Source organism: Lycium barbarum, chromosome 10, assembly GCF_019175385.1.
Source record: "Lycium barbarum isolate Lr01 chromosome 10, ASM1917538v2, whole genome shotgun sequence".
Taxonomy (NCBI): Eukaryota; Viridiplantae; Streptophyta; class Magnoliopsida; order Solanales; family Solanaceae; genus Lycium; species Lycium barbarum.
The window spans coordinates 7,838,970-7,856,357 of NC_083346.1; the positions used below are offsets into that span (position 1 = coordinate 7,838,970).

General features: G+C 37.1%; 2 protein-coding genes across 4 annotated transcripts; both read right to left on the minus strand.

Moving 5' to 3' along the window:
- Positions 1–1,167: 1,167 nt before the first annotated feature.
- On the minus strand, positions 1,168–4,476 carry LOC132614305 (psbP domain-containing protein 7, chloroplastic). Of its 2 annotated transcripts, none has more exons than XM_060328715.1 (3): positions 3,291–4,476; positions 2,216–2,426; positions 1,168–1,882 (listed from the first exon to the last, which is right to left on the minus strand). In XM_060328715.1, exons 1-3 carry the CDS (start codon positions 3,640–3,642, stop codon positions 1,576–1,578), a joined length of 870 nt encoding a protein of 289 aa, XP_060184698.1. In that variant the 5' UTR covers positions 3,643–4,476; the 3' UTR covers positions 1,168–1,575. The 2 variants fall into 2 exon arrangements, with proteins under 2 accessions (XP_060184698.1, XP_060184699.1); XM_060328716.1 differs by having other exon boundaries at positions 3,287–3,423.
- A 143-nt stretch (positions 4,477–4,619) lies between these two features.
- Positions 4,620–15,960, minus strand: LOC132614304 (SART-1 family protein DOT2). 2 transcript variants are annotated; one of them, XM_060328714.1, is made up of 13 exons: positions 15,806–15,960; positions 13,697–14,605; positions 10,588–10,729; positions 10,441–10,495; positions 9,850–9,963; positions 9,641–9,737; positions 9,494–9,560; positions 9,289–9,348; positions 8,585–9,200; positions 7,281–7,642; positions 6,519–6,739; positions 6,039–6,123; positions 4,620–5,010 (listed from the first exon to the last, which is right to left on the minus strand). In XM_060328714.1, exons 2-13 carry the CDS (start codon positions 14,560–14,562, stop codon positions 4,936–4,938), a joined length of 2,760 nt encoding a protein of 919 aa, XP_060184697.1. In that variant the 5' UTR covers positions 14,563–14,605; positions 15,806–15,960; the 3' UTR covers positions 4,620–4,935. The 2 variants fall into 2 exon arrangements, with proteins under 2 accessions (XP_060184697.1, XP_060184696.1); XM_060328713.1 differs by having other exon boundaries at positions 15,801–15,957.
- Positions 15,961–17,388: the final 1,428 nt, after the last annotated feature.

Genomic DNA, 17,388 nt, shown 5'->3' on the forward strand with positions numbered 1-17,388 from the left:
GTGGGAAACAGATTCTCATTGAAACGTTGGCAAATTTTCTTATTTTTCTATGTAAAAAAACTATTTTTTTAATTTTTTCTACCGACATTCAATGGGAAATAGCAACTGATTATTTTTCAGTGAGAAATTCAGTGGGGAAATAGAGATTTTCTAGTAGTGTTTGGTGTGCATAAGTAGATAGCTCAACTTGTATAAAGTTGAACATGTAAACAGAAATGCTGATGTGGCACTGACGTGGCAAATAAATTTCGGAGGTGTCTAGATGATCATTTTGTAAGTTGGAGTGTTCAACTGACTAAGTGGAGACAAGTTAAGGTGTCTACTTGTACACACCCAAGTTGGAGAGCGTACTTGCCAGCGGAGGCCAAGTTTAAGGGCATGTTTATGTCTTGTGCCTATAATTTATTTGTGACCCTCATCCATGTACACCTCCATTTGAGAAAGATATCTCAGGGTCGAAAACAAGTGAAGTCTTTCGGGGGCCTGCAATACTCAAGTCCATGCCATGGGCTCGATCTTGTCGCCAATTCTTCGAAAGTGTTTGAGCCTCGTTGGAGTCAGCTGAAGTGCAAGGTCAAGTGAAAAAAGCAGAAGAGATAAAGTTCGTCCCTTGGGCTACTCTATATCACAACCAACGCAACTCCGTATTATATTTAACTTGTTATAACAAGTTATTTACTTTACTTTTCGCATTATCGGATCATCTGATGATATAAAATTACTATACACCACATGGCCAAAATAGGGCATAACAAACGAAGTTTCTTATTATGTGTCACACAACTACATTAGTTGTATGAGCCTTCTTTTTATCTTATAACTTAGTGGATTCAAAAGTGTAAGAATTGGGTCCACTAAATTGTGAAACAAAAAGATGCCTCGTACAACTAGTATCAGTTGTTTGTCAATTGTGTGAGGTACATAATAAATTTTTTTCCAAACATATGTCGAGGAGAAAAATATTTATTTTTTATCGTTATGGTCGAGGAGAAATATTTGTTTTGTTTGTTCTTTTTCCACATTTGGCAAGTGTTCTAGCAGAAATTAATTTCTATTTTTGAATTTTTGATCTGTTGCATGGAGTTTTAATCACTATTCATGTTATTATTGATCAATAGTATATTTACCACTACTACTTGATTTGGAGAAAATAATACGACTTCAAAATTACGGTGTCAAAATCCACTTCTTTGTGAATATAGACATACTCCTACTACATGAAATTCTTCTTTGTTGTGAACTTCATTACACTGCTCTCATTTCTCCCTGAGGCTCAACAGTAAAAAATGTGGAAAATACACAAAATTAATAAGAGAATCTATTGGATGCAATCACAAACAACCTCCTACCCATCCTAGAATACGGACGGACATAAGATTTTTTATGAACACTCAAGACTCTTGTGATCCGTGAATACCTTGTAATGCTCTCAACATATAAGTAACGTCGCCATATTTTCATGGCATATATTACCGCGGCTAACTTTAGATCATGTGTGGGGTTAACCTTCCCATGATTTTTTAACTGCCTCGAAGCATAGGCAATGACTTCTCCATTCTGCCTTGGGATAAAGTGTCATGATATTAAGCTAAAAGAATCAGCTATTTTATAGAAATCTGCTTTCACCTTTGGCCAGATTGATTCTGGAGCCTGAGAATTCAAAGTGAATAACTTTCCTCCCCTAGCACAACAAACAGCAACATTGTGTCTCTGAAATGTTGGGCTCTCAACTTGGAATTCTAATGTGTAATACTTTTGATTTGAATGTTCTCTTAAATTTGCTTGAATCAGTGTCCCCTTCAAATCAGGGCGTTTGCCGGATCCTGTAATAGTCCGCACTATGGCTTCACCTACTTCCGTTGGTCCTCCAAATGTCTCTATCCTGCCAAAAATTAATACAAAATTTTCAAGATCAAATAACCAGGTGTCATTAGGAAGCTTAATAATTGCAAACCTTGAACGATGATAAATTAGATAACAAAAAAAGATTGTACTAAAGATGCATAATATCTTAATATGGTTTAGTCAATTAATCTACATATGAGAAAGCTAATATTGAAAAAGAAAACATAAAAACTATTGAGAGAATAATGTCCTCCTAAACAAGACTTATTAGTGACTACATTGTGAATGTTATTGTGTTGTTGTATGAAGGAAGATACTCAATTTATAGAAGCACAAAGTTTTTTCCCCAAGCTAAGATTAGGGAGCTTACATGAAATCAATAGGAACTTGTGCGACGATGACGCTAACATTGAGCTCCCCATTTGACCCCGGTGGACCAAATGCAACAACCGGCTCATTTACATTTTTCCGCCTACGATCACCATTGCTCAGTGGTGGTAGATCCAGTGATCGTTCTATTTTTCCCGCTGCTCGATACAATACAGTCTGATCTCCCACCCAAGTTGATGGATATACAAACTCTGTACAAAAACAAAAAACCGTCGCTTTTTCTTCATTGGCATGTTCAAAAGAAATTAACAACATTCGGTATGTATTTGATTGTTAACATTCTTTTTTTGATCCTTAATGTCATTATTATACCGCAACCAACTTTCGCTCTATAATCTACAAGATCTAAAGGATACTTTATATGGTTCCAGTCTTAAAATGGTTACAGTCTCATCCTCTTAGAGTTATTATTTAAGGTTGTAAGTATTTCCTGAACATCAATAAGCCTACTATTACGCATATTTGGAGGGAGACAAACAAATGTGCCAACTTTTTAGCAAGTGAAGAACACAAGCATGAAGAAGATATGATAATCTGAGAAGCCCTGCTCAAAGAACAAGAGTTCTTTCTCCTTGCCAATGGTGGAGCCAGGATTAATAGTAAGGGGTATCAAAAAATATAGATATGTTAAGCTAAACCTTCAACTTGTGTCAAGGGTATCAACACTGATAGACATACCTATAAAATTAAAATTTCATCTATCTATACAATGTAATTTTCTGGTGAAAGGGTGTTACACCCCTCGGGCAAGGGTAGCTCCGGCCCTACTCGTTGCTGACTCAAACCATGTTGCTTTTGAAATATTTTAAGTAATTTATTTAGTCTTTTTCACTGTACCAAAAAAAGAAAGCCTTAAAATAGGTGCATCAAAAGTTGTAATTCTTTCTAATTCACTACAAGAAATAAGGTTTTCAAGTCACGACAATGTGATAGTTTTAGTTGCAACCCAATGCATATACCTCGAAAAGTCCAATTTTTCTTGTAGTATAAAACTTCGTACTCAATTAAATACCAATCATATAAAACGATACCTATAATGGGATAGACTTACTGACCAAATCCTTCATTTGTATCAAGGCATCGGGTGTAACCTCCTATAGGATAAATTACATCAAGCCTAAGACTCCGAGCACCATCAGGCGATAGGCCTAGTAGGAAACTAGTGCTTCCAGCAAAATCTGCACCCAAGGCTACTAGAGAAGCTGTGCCAATCCCCGTAAGTAGCCGCCTCCTGAAAACTGATTCCAGTGCTGCAAATTGGATTCTGTCTTTCTGGTTTTCTGAGGGCGACTGAGTCATGTATATTCGGTTACAGGACATAGATGTTCCCGTACTAAGATAATGATGCATTGCCATTGTGGAACTACAGAGGCAGTAGGACTCTAGCGAGTAAGCTTTAAGTTTCATAGGTGAGACAAAAGAAGAAAGAAGATGAAGTAAGGTTGGGTTGTTGAAGTAGCCTATCCAAATCTGGTGGTCCTTATTCTTTCTTGCATCTCTTCCACTTTATTTAAGATCGAGTATGTTTTGCCAAGCTTCTAGAATCTAATTATTTTATAAAGCGTTTTTTTGTTAGAAATGTTTTTTTTTTTCAAAAGAAGTAACTTTGGAAATAAGCAATTATTGTCTGGCTAATTAATTTAAAAAATACTTTTACAATATTAGAACAACAATTTGTGCTTAATCAGGATTCCAATTTTTTTTTGATAAATAGTTTCTTCCTCTATTCAAAAACACTTATTTTTTGCTAGAAGCTTGACCAAATACATTACCTCCTTAAATAAGCAATTTTTTTAGTAAAAAAAATACGCACTTTTAACTTCCTAGAAGCATTGGTCAAACAGGCTAACATCACAAACCCCAGATGATTGATAACTTATATCGTCAAACTTACATATGACGGACAAAATCGTATCTACTGGGAAAAGACAAATAATTCATAAAAACCGAAATATAATGCTTTTTATGCAGATGAAAATCTTTTTTCCAAGAATTTAACTAGCACTTTTTGCAAGAGAAAAATCTCAGCTCTTGCTTCAATAAACAACTGATTCAACTGTGTTTTCTCACAAGCACTTTAAAATAAAAAAGAGTAGATTCGTTTAACAAGATGTGCAGAGAGCTGCCCCAAAACCAATCTGTTTCTGTGAGGCTCAAGAGATCAATTTTTGTGTTCATTTTATACGAGAGAATTCTGATTTAAACAAAGACATTTCATTTGATACTAAGTTATACTCAATTTCCCAAATTTGCAAAAAGAAAATATCTTGCGTTAAAACAAAAGACTTCTCCATCCTAGGCATTGTTCAGTCCATCACTTTAGCGGAAATGCGAGAACACGGATACAACGACAAAACAAGATAAAACAAAAAGACAAAACCAGGTAACACAAATAGTTAGACACCCCTTCAAAACCAAGAACCTCCTTGACACACTGCCAAATACAGAAGAATTGCCAAAATGCTCTACACAATTAAAACTGCGATCAATGGTATTCAAGTTTTAAAGGTCAAAAAGGGATCAAGGCAGCAGTAGTATTGTTCTACTACCTATTTAGCACTATTTTCAAAGGTTAATATGCCATTTAACAGAGGCATCACCAATCAAACCTTTTATGTCGGCCCGGACACTGTTTATGTACAATTACAAAGAGCTTACGCATAAAGCACAAGGATATCTTAAGCTGGGAAGTTCACACAATTAGGTTTTGGGCTTCTTTTGTGAGCTCCCTTCTCCTGGCTCATGCTTGCGTTTTATGCCCAAAAAGTGCTCAACCTGAAAGATGAAGCGATAAAAATTATAACCGGAGAACTAGATGATCAAACAAAGCATAAATGGCCAATGATCTGATGGCCATATGCAAGCACTTAAAAAAAAAATTAAAAAAAAATCAGATATAGGCCCATTACAGCTCCAGCAAAGCAATTGACATACAGATATAGGAACAAATATCAGACAATCAACTGATGCACTGCAAGGTCAAGGCAAAAACTAGAAGCATCTGACTTAATCAGGGGTTCAAGAAAGGTTTTTAAAAAGGGTGCTTTTTCATTTTGTCATTCGGAAATAACAGTTCAGTCCTAGGAGCATGTTTGAGAAAAAGTCTATGGATAAACATACCACCATCTATATTTGCACGTTGAGCATTGATTTAAGTGTCATAATAAACAGAATACCAATATCCACAATAGAACACAAGCAAATGAGCATGTGCCCACACACATGGCCAAGGACAGAGAGACTTTTAGTCTACTTAAGCCTGAAGGAAATTCATAACCTCAACAACTAATGAGCAGTATACAACAAGGCAATTTAGACACAAAAGTAAAACTAAATTCATCTGCCACTAACCAAATACTATAATTTAGGACTGTTCATAAGTAACAGTAAGACCTTACTTATTGAGGGCCAGGGTGAAGCAGGAGAGCGGAAGTAAAGACGACACATTCAAGGACCAACGACACAAAATCGTTAGGTGACATGATGTTACATCCAAGTCATGGAATTTTAGACAAGTACCATTTTCTCCAATGCTGTGAATGTGAATCATACAACGCAGCTATCAATACCACATCAATATGCTAAATCATGCTTCAAGCTTAATAAAAAGTAAAAGCACAATGGTTTGCATCATGCATAATAGGCACATTAGAACCCACTATTCAAGCAGGGTGACAAGCATAAAGCAGAGCATGAGAAGCAATCCACACTGCAAAAATATGTGTCAGGTGGACAGGCTAGTGTGCGCAAGTAAATTAGCATGTAGCCAGCTATGCAAGTATCATCAGCAAAAAACACCTGACCTTCTTATCACCAAGCATGGGGGTCAAACCTCCAGGCAAATCCTTCTCAACAGTAGCAAAACCACTTCTAGGATCACTAGTTTGCCTGAAAATGACAAAATACTTTGCGATTACAAACCAAAAAGAATGTCGGGAGATATATAAAAACTTTGTTGCAATAATTCACAAAGTTAATGTGATGGACTAATATTTAGATAAAACAAATGTGCACACCCATGAGATAAAACAAAAATCACCGTTAACAAAGACTAATACTCTCAAAACATCGAATATTTGTTCTGACTTGACGGCAAAGAATAAAGGAATGCATTGAAGAAATGAACCTCAAAGGTCAAATAAAAATTGACGGAAACCTCAACAGGGAAGAATTAAAAGAACCCTGCCCTAGGCAACTGACAAGTCAACTGATAGTTGATACTCCACAGGAAAAGACCTACTTTTTCAATATAAAGCACTTTAAATCAAGTAAGAAAAACAAACCCTGGTTTAACATTTCCGCTGAGAACAAGATATGGAGTTTTAAATTGAACTTGAGCTTCTTTCATCCTCTCCACAGACTGTGATGGAGTATCTGAATTGTTCATCTGTTTTATCTTCAGCTCCTCCTGGTATTGCCGCATACGCTTTTCTTGCTTCATCTTCCCAGGTCCCTTCCCATGAAATTTATGTGAAAGCAACCGAAAGGCCTCCTTTGGAGTCAGCTGAAGAAAAAAAAACCACATATCAATTGAAACTGAGGCTACACTAGCCAAAGCTCAAAGAACCAGAAGGAAATTCATCAAATAGGTCATTCGCAGCCCGCCACACACAAACCCTCCCCCCCCCCCCCCCACCCCTTTTATTTGGTCAGTTTTCGGTCAGTTTATTGAAATTAATAGATTTCTCTCTCAATCACCATATTTCCAATCTCAATAGGGCTAAATCAAATGACATATGGTGCACAAGTTTCATGCGATAATGGACACCGTAGTCGTAAAGGAGCAAGCTCACCATCCTAATCTGCTGCTACTTAGAAATCCCCTCCATTCCATTATATGTCTGCACGCTGATACTATAGAATTGGAGTTTTATAGTATTCAGAGAGAGAGCTACCTCAATTTATGAAAAAGTTCACTTCTAAAAAAATTCTGGGCATCATTTATCAAATGAATAAAAAAATAAATCTCATAATGTTATTGATAATAAGCTACTCAAACTATTGAATATTGTAGAGCAAAAATTTAATCAAGTAGTAGTACTTACGATTCGCCCATATTCATCAGTCCTTTCAATGTGTATTTCCTTTTTCCCGTCCTCACTACGGATGCCTACAAGCTTGCTCTTCTTCTTGTCCATGTTTCGACCACCCCAGTCAATATCTTCCTTGAGCGTACCTCGATCTTGCAAAAGTTTGAGAACCCCTGATAAACCCTTTCCAACTGGGACTTCACGTATCGTCTCATCTGGAGCTACTTCCATTTCCTCCTCCTTTACAGAGGGTTCCTCTTCCTTGGTTTCCTTCACCTCGGTCCAACCACCATCCTCATTCTTCATTTCTTCATCAGAGGGTTTTGGCAACACGTCTTCCTCCATGAAAACATCATCACTACCAGGTTTTTGTTCTTCTACAAAATCAAAGCAGGTAATATCAGATATATCACCCTTGAAAGCCTTAGCCAAGTTCCAGTAAAGACCAAAGTGTAAGTTGCAGGTAATGATAAAACACACAGCAAAAATGCAACATTAACACATGAAACATGATTGCTTAAAAGTGTTATGTCATTCCAATTCTACCAGATGTCCCTGGAGGGACTAAAAATATATGTAGGATAAGATATGTGTAACTCTCTTGTCTCAGAATCAATTCCAATGACAAACAAGTTTTTGGCTATTGAAAAGCTTTTCTTATATGACTTTCTGTTGAAGAACTTTTATAAAGTCTTTTGTTGAAGAACTTCTAACAAGGATAACTCAGAATGTTCGTCATCAGAAAAACACGCCCATACGCATGGACATGTAAGGAAAAAAAGAAAAAAGAAATTCTCATAAAAACAACACAGTTTCTATTCACAAAATCGTCAATAAACAGACAGAAGATTAATATACTATAACCTCCAAATTTTACTTCTTTTCTTAATCATCTAAAACAGGAGTAGGGGTGAAAGGAAGAGTGAATCAATTGTAAACCATTTCAAAATTCTGTTTCAACATATCTGGAGAGTCAACTGTAATAAGTTTCAGAATTTTGTGTCAATATATCTGGAGACTCAATTGCAATGCCCCCATATACCATTTCTCCCCACCCACTAGAGGAAGAAAGAGGGCACGTTAGATTGAATGAGTGATTACATTCTGTGATTTCCCGTCCTCACTATCCAGTGTTTACTTCCCAGTTAACGAAATACTCATAACTAGTAAAACTTAAATTGTGCAAGCATACAACCTATTCCAAAACATAGACTATCCACCACATGCAATTGGATAAACCTTACCCAATTACCTTGAGAAATAGCACATAATAAAATGGCTATTAGCACAATAAGTCAAGCAAAATTAAAAATTCTTACCTTCATCAAGCTGAAGACCCCAGACAAACTCTTCCATCTCTGTGAAGACAACCTTGTTCTCGTGCGACTCTCCAGATACAGAACTTGGATTATCCATGGTTGAGTCATTTGAACGGGAAGCGGCAAGTGAAGCAATTGACTCTGGAAAGGTTTTGGCAAGGCCCTCTTGCTTTCTCAAAGCAAGCTTTCTGGCTCTTTCTAAGGATTTTCTAAGCTCTTCATCATCATCATCAAATACTGCATCATCTTCCTCTCTCTGGTTCTTAGTAGATTTCTCGGGTCGAAGTGCTTTGGACGCCTCTTCAGCCTTGGCATAAGCAGCCTGGTAAGCGTTGCTCCTTGTCTCTGCCTCTGCCCTCTCCTTTTCCTCCTTGAGGACCTGCCTTGTCTTATCATTGCGAGAACCAAGATCACCAACACCCAAACCAGCGGATTTGGCCTCAGCTTCAAGGGCATCTAGATCCATCTTCTCTTTCTTCCTCAGTGATTTCTTCTTCTTGGGCTTCTTAAATTGAACCATTTCCTCTTGAGTATAGTAGTCGGACAATAATTTCCCAGAAGAATTGAGATCTTCCGCCAGATTTTTTGAGGAAGGCCCCTGAAGCCTTTTCCGGAGCTGGCAATCAAAAAAGGTATGTATTAACGACCATAACCTAACACACACTCTGGAACCCATTCATGATTAAATAGATAAAATGACTTACCTCCTCCAGTTTCTTCTCTGCATCAACACTGAAAGCTCCAGTTGCATCAAGAGTAACGCCCTAAAAGAAAATCTAGGGTAAGAAAGACAGATTGGATGAACAATTCCACGCTTCTCAAATTGAAAACAAAGTGCCTTTAAAAGAAATTTCCGCTAAAACAATATTTTCTAAGAAGTAATGAGAAAAGGGAAACAAACAATTCAACCTCCTCTTCAGCCGGGTCATCATATTTTGGTAATATTTTCCTTTCAGAACCAGGCTCATCATTGAACCTATATCCAATCAGAACGAGATAAATTGGTCATTCAAAAGTTTACAATGAAATGAAGTTTACAGCTATATTAAATCTTACTTGTCATCGTAGATCCCTGTTTTCTTTTTTGCAGCCTTGTAAGCGTCATTCCTCCGCTTCTGCTCTCCAATTTCCACATTTTCAAGCATATCAACCTCTGGGGTATACAATTCAAGTCACTACAAAATCCGAATCCACAAATACTGAAGGCTGAAAGAAGAAACAAAACAAGAAAGAGAAAACACGAAAACTATCACTTAGTTGGTTACCTTGATTAATATCATCACCAGCAAGTATGCTCTGATCTTTGAGTGTCAAGACAACTGCCCCACCTTCAACTACTTTGTCAAGCCCATGGAGTACTTTCATCCCACCTAGCTCTTCTGTTGAGAGAAATTAAAGACACATTTCAGAGCATTCTTCAACTATTTCAATTCAGATAATATAATATAGCCATTTAACATCTGTTCCCAAACCGCACAAAAGACATGTCATATTTCATGAACGAAATGATCTTGGCTACTTCCGTTTCCCCAATGATGACTTTAAAACTTTGGATTTCACATGCAACACCAGTTTGATTAGAGGGAACTCCACCAACAATTGTTGTATCATAGGTAGGACGACTAGAACTAGAAGTGAAATCAAAGAGACTAAGAATGAAGAGCTCATAGAAAGGAAGCTTTGCACCCAAGAAGAAGGGTAAATCCTTCGGACAAGACAAATGCACCAAGTATATTACTCATTTCTGTTCCAAAGACTAAACTATATATTACGACTTTGATTGGCTGTGCATGGTCTCCTAGAACAATTGATTAGAAAGATTAACCAACAAATATATTCAGAAAGAATAGGCATACTTGCAGCTAGCCGGGCATTCTCCTCCTCATCGCTTTCTTCTCCATTCATTTTGTCCTGCAAAAATGTATTATAATATGAAGACCTGAGGTCAAATCAATCCAATTCCTACAGATAAAGAATCACAGGCACATCAGCCAACAACCTACCTGCTCTTCAAAAATCTTTGAAAGCTGCAAGGCTCTCTCCTTCTCAGCGTTCCTTTTCTCCTCAATCTTACGGCTCTTGTTAACCCACGACAACACCTCAGAAGCACCTTCTGATTTTTTCTTCAACCTTTCTTCCTTCATCCTGCAGTCATAAGCATTCCTTCAGACTATAGCTATCAAGTACAACAAACATAACTTATCAAACCACATAAAGATTCTAATGTATCAAAACATCCGTCAAGAATTCTGTGCAGCTACCAACCAATTGTGCGTGTACATCCGACCTGGTTAAATTAATAAACCAGTACCATATAGAAGCTAGTACACATCATAGCTACAAACCACGTGCTAGCTATGGACAGATGAAAAAACAAACCTCTGAACAACATAAATACAAATGGATAACCACTAACAGATTGGTAACAATTACTGATTAAATTAGTAAACTGGCACCGTCACTGTCACCTTCTCTGGGTCTCGTCTTACATTGTTAATATTAGCAACATAATCACCATCAGAAGGGTGGATATCACCATTCTCTGTGAAGTCTTTTTATGAGAATCTTTTGGTTACGGAGGAGGTTGATTTCCCATGTAATGCAATATGGGTTCCAAGTGTGCCGAGAAAAGTGAGTTTTTTCACTTGGCTAGCCTCTAGAGAGGTGATTTTGACAGCGGCAAATCTTAGAAGGCGGAAGGTTGTCTGCGTCAGTTGGTGTTACATGTGCAAGGAGACGGGCGAGGACGTGAATCACCTTCTTCTACATTGCGGGCTTACCATGAGATTATGGTGGATATGTTTAGGTGGTTTCACACACTTTGGGTAATGCCAAGAACTGTGAAAGATTTGATGTTTAGTTGGAAGAGCCAGAGGAGGAGAAGACGAAGGGCTTGGAACGTGGTACCGCTTGCGTTAATGTGTGTAGTACGGAATGAGAGAAATAGGAGAGCTTTTGAAAGAGTAGAATTGAGTTTTCTCAGTTGAGGAGTAGTCTCCGCTCTCTTATTTACTTTTGGTGTAAACAGAAAGATCCTAGTTGCATAGAGGATTGAGTGGAGTTTGTAGAGAATCATAGTATCCTTTTTATGCGGCCGTTGTGGCAATGTTTATGAATGAAAATACTTTTGCTTGATCCAAAAAAAAAAAAATCATCGTTATCACTATTATTGAATGTGTGACCATCTCATATAAAAGCTTAAACTGTAGGGAGAGCACGCTTTTATTTATTTAATTTTGTCTTCTACACACCTCCTCACTTTTATTTAACTTAATTATGAGTAATGGTTGATTACTGGAAATAAGGTATTTTTCTGCAATTCAGACTCATGGATCCAGGAGAGTACCTCAATGCATGAAATATTCCTATTTGACAACTATGCTGCCGATACAGAATCAGATACCCTTCAAATGTACGGTAGACTCCTTTACTAAAAGGGTAAGATCAAACCAAACAGTATGATTTCTATCAACAAACCAAATTATGATGATAGAACCCTCTGACCAAATATAACCTACCTAACAAGAGTAGACTAAGACAAAACAAAGCTCTGTGATTCTTACATTCAAAATATCTGAAAACTGTAAATTAATGTTCATTTCTTAGACTTCTTGAGCACCACGCTTTTTCTTAATTTCCTAGCTAAGTAGCTTCTTGAATTACAATAGTTATCTCAACAAAGGGAGGCTGCTGCAGCCTATAATTTCAGAGGCTTTCTTCACCAGTCACTGTTTCTAACAGGGGTGGATGCAGCATGATGAAATGAACCCAGAACTTTTCGACACGGCGTACAAATTTATGTGCAAAATTTACTAAAATTACAATAAATAATAGGTCCAAACCCATGACTTTTAGAATACAATGGGTTTAATGCTAAGAACCTTAAAGATCGAACCCATCAAGTTTAAATCCTGGATCCGCCTCTGAAATCTAATGAAATTATCAGAAAAGGGGGCGATTTTTGGCAAGTCAACAAAATGAGAAAACATTGAGAAACGTCACAGTTAACAGCATGAGCATCCCTGAAAAGTTTAAAGAAGAATCAAGTAATATTCCATTACTTCTTGAGCTTCATGCTTTTCTTACCTCATGCTTGATAAACTAGGGAAAAGAAGGAAAGAGCAGGGAAAACAGAAAAATTTTGACCCTCCATTTCCTGACATAGCTCTGTTAGAATGGTGTGACCGGTGTGGATACTTCATGTTAATACCACAAAATACACCAAGAATCAGCCAAAAAGGATTTACATGTATTCAGTGTTATCAAAAGCGAAAAGCGCAAAAAAGCTCTAAGGTCAGCTGGGGCTTTAAGCGCAAAGGGCAAATAAAGCGTGGGCTTTAATGAAAAAAAGCGCAATGGTGCAAAAATACAAATATATATATGTTTAGTCCATGATTGATAATAATAAGCATGAATAACAAATATATGGACAAAGAAATTGAAAAAAATATTACGATAAAGTGAAATATCAATCATCTAGAGGTGAAGAGCCTTGATGATGACACTGAAGCGCACATAAAGCGAGGCGAAGCGCTGAACATGTTTTGAGCCTCGCTTCAGGGCTTGAACGAGCTTAAAGCGCGCCTTTGATAACACTGCATGTATTCGTATGGGCTTGTGTCTGATATGAACCATGTCTAAATCAAAGCAACATAGAATTTTTTCCCTTGCTTAATTTGACCCCAAAAAAAAAAAAAAAAGAGTTTCTTCCAGAGCTCGCCATTTCTCACACTTCTCTCCCATTTACCTCCTTTCACTTTATCTTCCCTTCCCCTTCCTTTTCGAAGGTGTCAAGCATTGTAATAACATTTTAGTCAGAAGTATAGGTAACTCAATAGAAGCATGCAGCAGCAGTCAAAAGTTTGAGATTTAAACTATCTTATCACTTGATTCACTTCCATCATTTCTAATAGAAAGCTTCTAACCCAAAAAAAAAAAAGGAAAGGAAATAGGAAAATAAATTGCCAATTCATTGATATAAAATCTTAAGTTGAAAATACACAAGACATACCATTAACAGCAAGGACACACCTAGAAAACCTAAGAAGCATCAACGCAATAAGAAGCATCAACGCACTTTAACATAGAGTCAATAAATAAAGGATTACTTACTTAAGAATGCGTTCCTCCAGCTCTGAACGTGATCCAGCTGTTTCAACTGCATTGTTTTGTGCCCTATCCTCATCCTCATGAGAAACTGTTTCTTGCTTGGCAGCATCCTGATAATCAGAATCAGAATCTTCTACTCTTTGCACATCATCCTTCCGCCTGTCCTTACTCCTATCATGACCCTCGTCTCGCTGCCTACGGCTGCCCCTATCTTTGTCTCTTGACCTCTCCTTATCCTCGTCCACTTCCTTCCCTTTCTCTTTAGTTCTCTCTCTCCCCTTTTCCTTCTCAACTGCATCTCTACCTCTTTCCCTGTCATACTCCCTTTCTTTTTCCTTTTCCTTATCTCTATGCTTCTCCCTTTCCTTGTCCTTGCTCCTCTCCTTTTCTTTTTCTTTATCCTTCTCCTTGTCCCTGCCTTTGTCCTTCCCTCTTTCCTTCTCTCGCACCCGCTCAGTATCCCTCTCTCTATCGCGGTCTCGCTCCTTTTCTTTTCCACGATCTCTACGATCTTTATCTCTTTCCCGTTCTTTATCTTTGTACTTGTCCCTATCACTATCTTTCTCCCTAATCTTCTCCCTTGTCTTATCCCTTTCACGCTCATCTCTATCCTCCTTCCTCCTATCTCGAGCTGATGACCTATCTTTCTCCAACTCTTTACTCTCCCGATCTCTTTTATACTCTTTCTCTTCTCTTCGGCCACTACTTTTCCTATCCTTGCTTCGATGCTTACTTGAATCTTTAGATTTATCATACCCGCTTTCTTCCAAATCATAGTGCCCATCTTCCCACCTCTCCTTAACAGGGGAGTCATCATGATCCCTCCTTTCAGCACTTCTTTCACGTCCATCTATCTCCATCATTCCCATCGCGAGAAAATGACACGCACGTACCACAAAGTCTTATATATGCCTGAGATGAAGTTAAGTAAACACCACATATAAGTATTACCCACATCAGGCGAAAAATTAGGAGAAAACATCAACATTTAGCATATAGTTTAAAAGAAGAAAAGACAACAAGATTTGATAGTTTAAAAGGAAACATATACTCCCTCTGTTTCAATTTGTTTGTCTTACTTTGCTTTTTAGTCCGTTTCAAAAAGAATGTCTCTTAGCTTTTTGGGCAACTCTTTAATTCAAACCTTTCACATGGCATGTTTAAGACCACCGGATTAAAGGATATTTTTGTACATCATACATATCCTTAATTTAGGACCACAAGATCCGAAAGTCTTCTTTATTTTCTTAACCAGACAAACAAATTGGAAGGGAAGGAGTAGTTTAAAAGAAAACAAGGAACAAGGCAAGTTGACAGCAAGTGAAAGGAACTTGGGATGGTGTATTCATCCCATCAAAAAATAGGTATACTATAGCACCCAACGGTGTGGCCTAATGGTCAATGAAGTGCAATGAGAACCATGAGGTCTCAAGTTCAAATCCCAACGAGGACAAAAACACTAGATGATTTCTTCCCACATGTCCTAGCCTTGGTGGACAGAGTTACCCAATACCTGTTGCTGGTGGGAGGTCATAGGTATCCCATGGAAAGTCAAGGTGCGCGTAAGCAAGGCCTGGACACCACAGTTATCAAAAAAGCCAAAAAAAGAAAAAAAAAAGTATACATACACCCTTTCTAATACGCCATAAGTCCCAATTTATGTAATACACTTTCCTTTTTAGTTTGTCCCAAAAAGAATGATACATTCCTATATTTAAAAATAATTTAACTCAAAACTATGAAATGATTTCCAACCACACAAATATCTATAACTTAGCTTTAAACCACAAGTTTCAAAAGTCTTTTTTTTCTCTTAAACTCCTTGCTTAGTCAAACTTTTATCACATAAATTGGGACGCAATTTTAAGTTTTTTATTAATGTAAGTTAGTAGTTTCATTGATGGCATCAAGCAAATACGAATGCAAATAACTCGAAAAATTAACAAATAAATATCTCAAAACTTGAATTTGAAGCTTATTATACAGACCAACTCACAATTAGTACTAAACCTAAAACAATTATTAGAAAATTAGGGTAATTGTTATTGTTAGGTTAATTTCATTCAGGTAAGGAATAAAAAGGAAACTGGATAAACAATAAAGGTACCTTACAGTTCAATTTCGAGGGTGAAGAAACCCTAACGGAGTTTTGATCGGACAAGCAACGGAGAGCGTTAAAGTTTAGTTGAATGGGAAAATTGTGGAGATATTTCAAAGTTTGAGGACCAAACCTTAATTTGGGCTGGAATTTGGGCTTTGTTACAATTCACGATGGGTTAAGTTCATATTGGGCCTTTGCAATGGGTAGTTTTGGAGTTAACCAAAACGTGCCAAGCATGTGACTTGCAGCCTAAATTTTTTTAAGTATTTTTCAGGGAATCAGAGACTTCAAAAACTTAAGTTTGCCTTTTATTAAAACAGGCTAGAACTTCTGGGAACAGAAATCATTGCTCCAACTCTTTTATACTATTTACCAACTTAGAAAGCTATGAATTTTTTGAGGAAATTTGAAGTCTACCTTGTTATTGCTCCTAACAAGATATGATAAAATTTCACAAGATTTTATTTTCTTTCTTGTTTCTACACTGCTTTAATTGATTAGTGTCCTTAACTTATGTTCTCGTCATCTTTATCAATTCTATAAAAATTATTGCTTGCTAAAAACTATTAGAAATTATCAAGATTTGATAATTTGGCATTAAGATGTCCCTTACCTGTTTGATGAAATGTTAGAAAGATTTGACAATTTTGTTTCTTTCTCATTTTGGTTTGGACCAGTGTTGTACTCGGTTTGCAATACATAAAGAAATATCTTGACATTAAATAGATTGAAATAAAATCAAAGTAGGTTAATCTTGATTTCTTCCAAGTTGAGTATCCTAGAGTAGAGAGATACAATCTTCATTGAGATTCTCAATTACATTGATATTCGTGATAAGTTCAATCAGTTGGTGAATTTGTTAAGTTTCCAATCACTTCCCACATTTGATTCTAATTCTAGAATGTGTTTTCATCATTTATTCTGCTCGTTTCAGCAGTCTATGGTATAGAACTGCACTAGTTTATATAATTATTCCCCTTCACAATTCTTTTTTGATCGAAAGTAAAAGTTTTAGTTCAACCAGCTGAAAATATTACACCCCTGCTCATTTGACCTTTAAGACAGGACTACAAAATTACACTATATGTAACTTCTTTATCTGTTGATTTCCTATTCTAGCATGGGTAATTGTTGTTTTTGTTGATGAAGTTGATAGTATGTTGGGACGAAGGGAAAATCCAGGAGAACATGAGGCGATGAGCAGAATGAAAAATGACTTCATGGTGAATTAGGATGGGTTGCACACAATGGATACTGAACGAGCTCTGGTACTTGCAGCAACAAACAGGCCATTCGACCTTGACGAGGCTGTTATAATGCGACTGCCACGCAGGTTGATGGTCAATTTACCAGATGCTCTAAACAGAGCAAAATTTCTAAAAGAGATACTCGCAAAAGAAGACTTGGCTCAGGATGTTGATCTGGATTCAGTTGCAAGTATGACAGATGGATATTTCAGAAGTGACCTTAAGAATCTCTGTGTAGCAGCTGCATACCGGCCCATTAGAGAGATCCTAGAAAAGGAAAAAAAAAAACATGTTGCCCTTCACATTTATGTATAGTGTGGTTATAGGGATAAAATGCAAATGGTGCG

What these genes read in the sequence shown, in the direction of transcription:
- LOC132614304 (XM_060328714.1), bottom strand. Translation starts at nt 14,562, where the DNA reads ATGGGAATGATGGAGATAGATGGACGTGAAAGAAGTGCTGAAAGGAGG. An exon ending in GAATGCCCGGCTAGCTGCAA is followed by an intron (nt 9,964 to 10,440) that starts GTATGCCTATTC and finishes TTCTCTCAACAG; the next exon opens with AAGAGCTAGGTGGGATGAAA. An exon ending in AGCGGAAATGTTAAACCAGG is followed by an intron (nt 6,124 to 6,518) that starts GTTTGTTTTTCT and finishes TGTCATTTTCAG; the next exon opens with GCAAACTAGTGATCCTAGAA.
- LOC132614305 (XM_060328715.1), bottom strand. Translation starts at nt 3,642, where the DNA reads ATGAAACTTAAAGCTTACTCGCTAGAGTCCTACTGCCTCTGTAGTTCC. An exon ending in TGATACAAATGAAGGATTTG is followed by an intron (nt 2,427 to 3,290) that starts GTCAGTAAGTCT and finishes GTTTTTGTACAG; the next exon opens with AGTTTGTATATCCATCAACT. An exon ending in CAAGTTCCTATTGATTTCAT is followed by an intron (nt 1,883 to 2,215) that starts GTAAGCTCCCTA and finishes AATTTTTGGCAG; the next exon opens with GATAGAGACATTTGGAGGAC.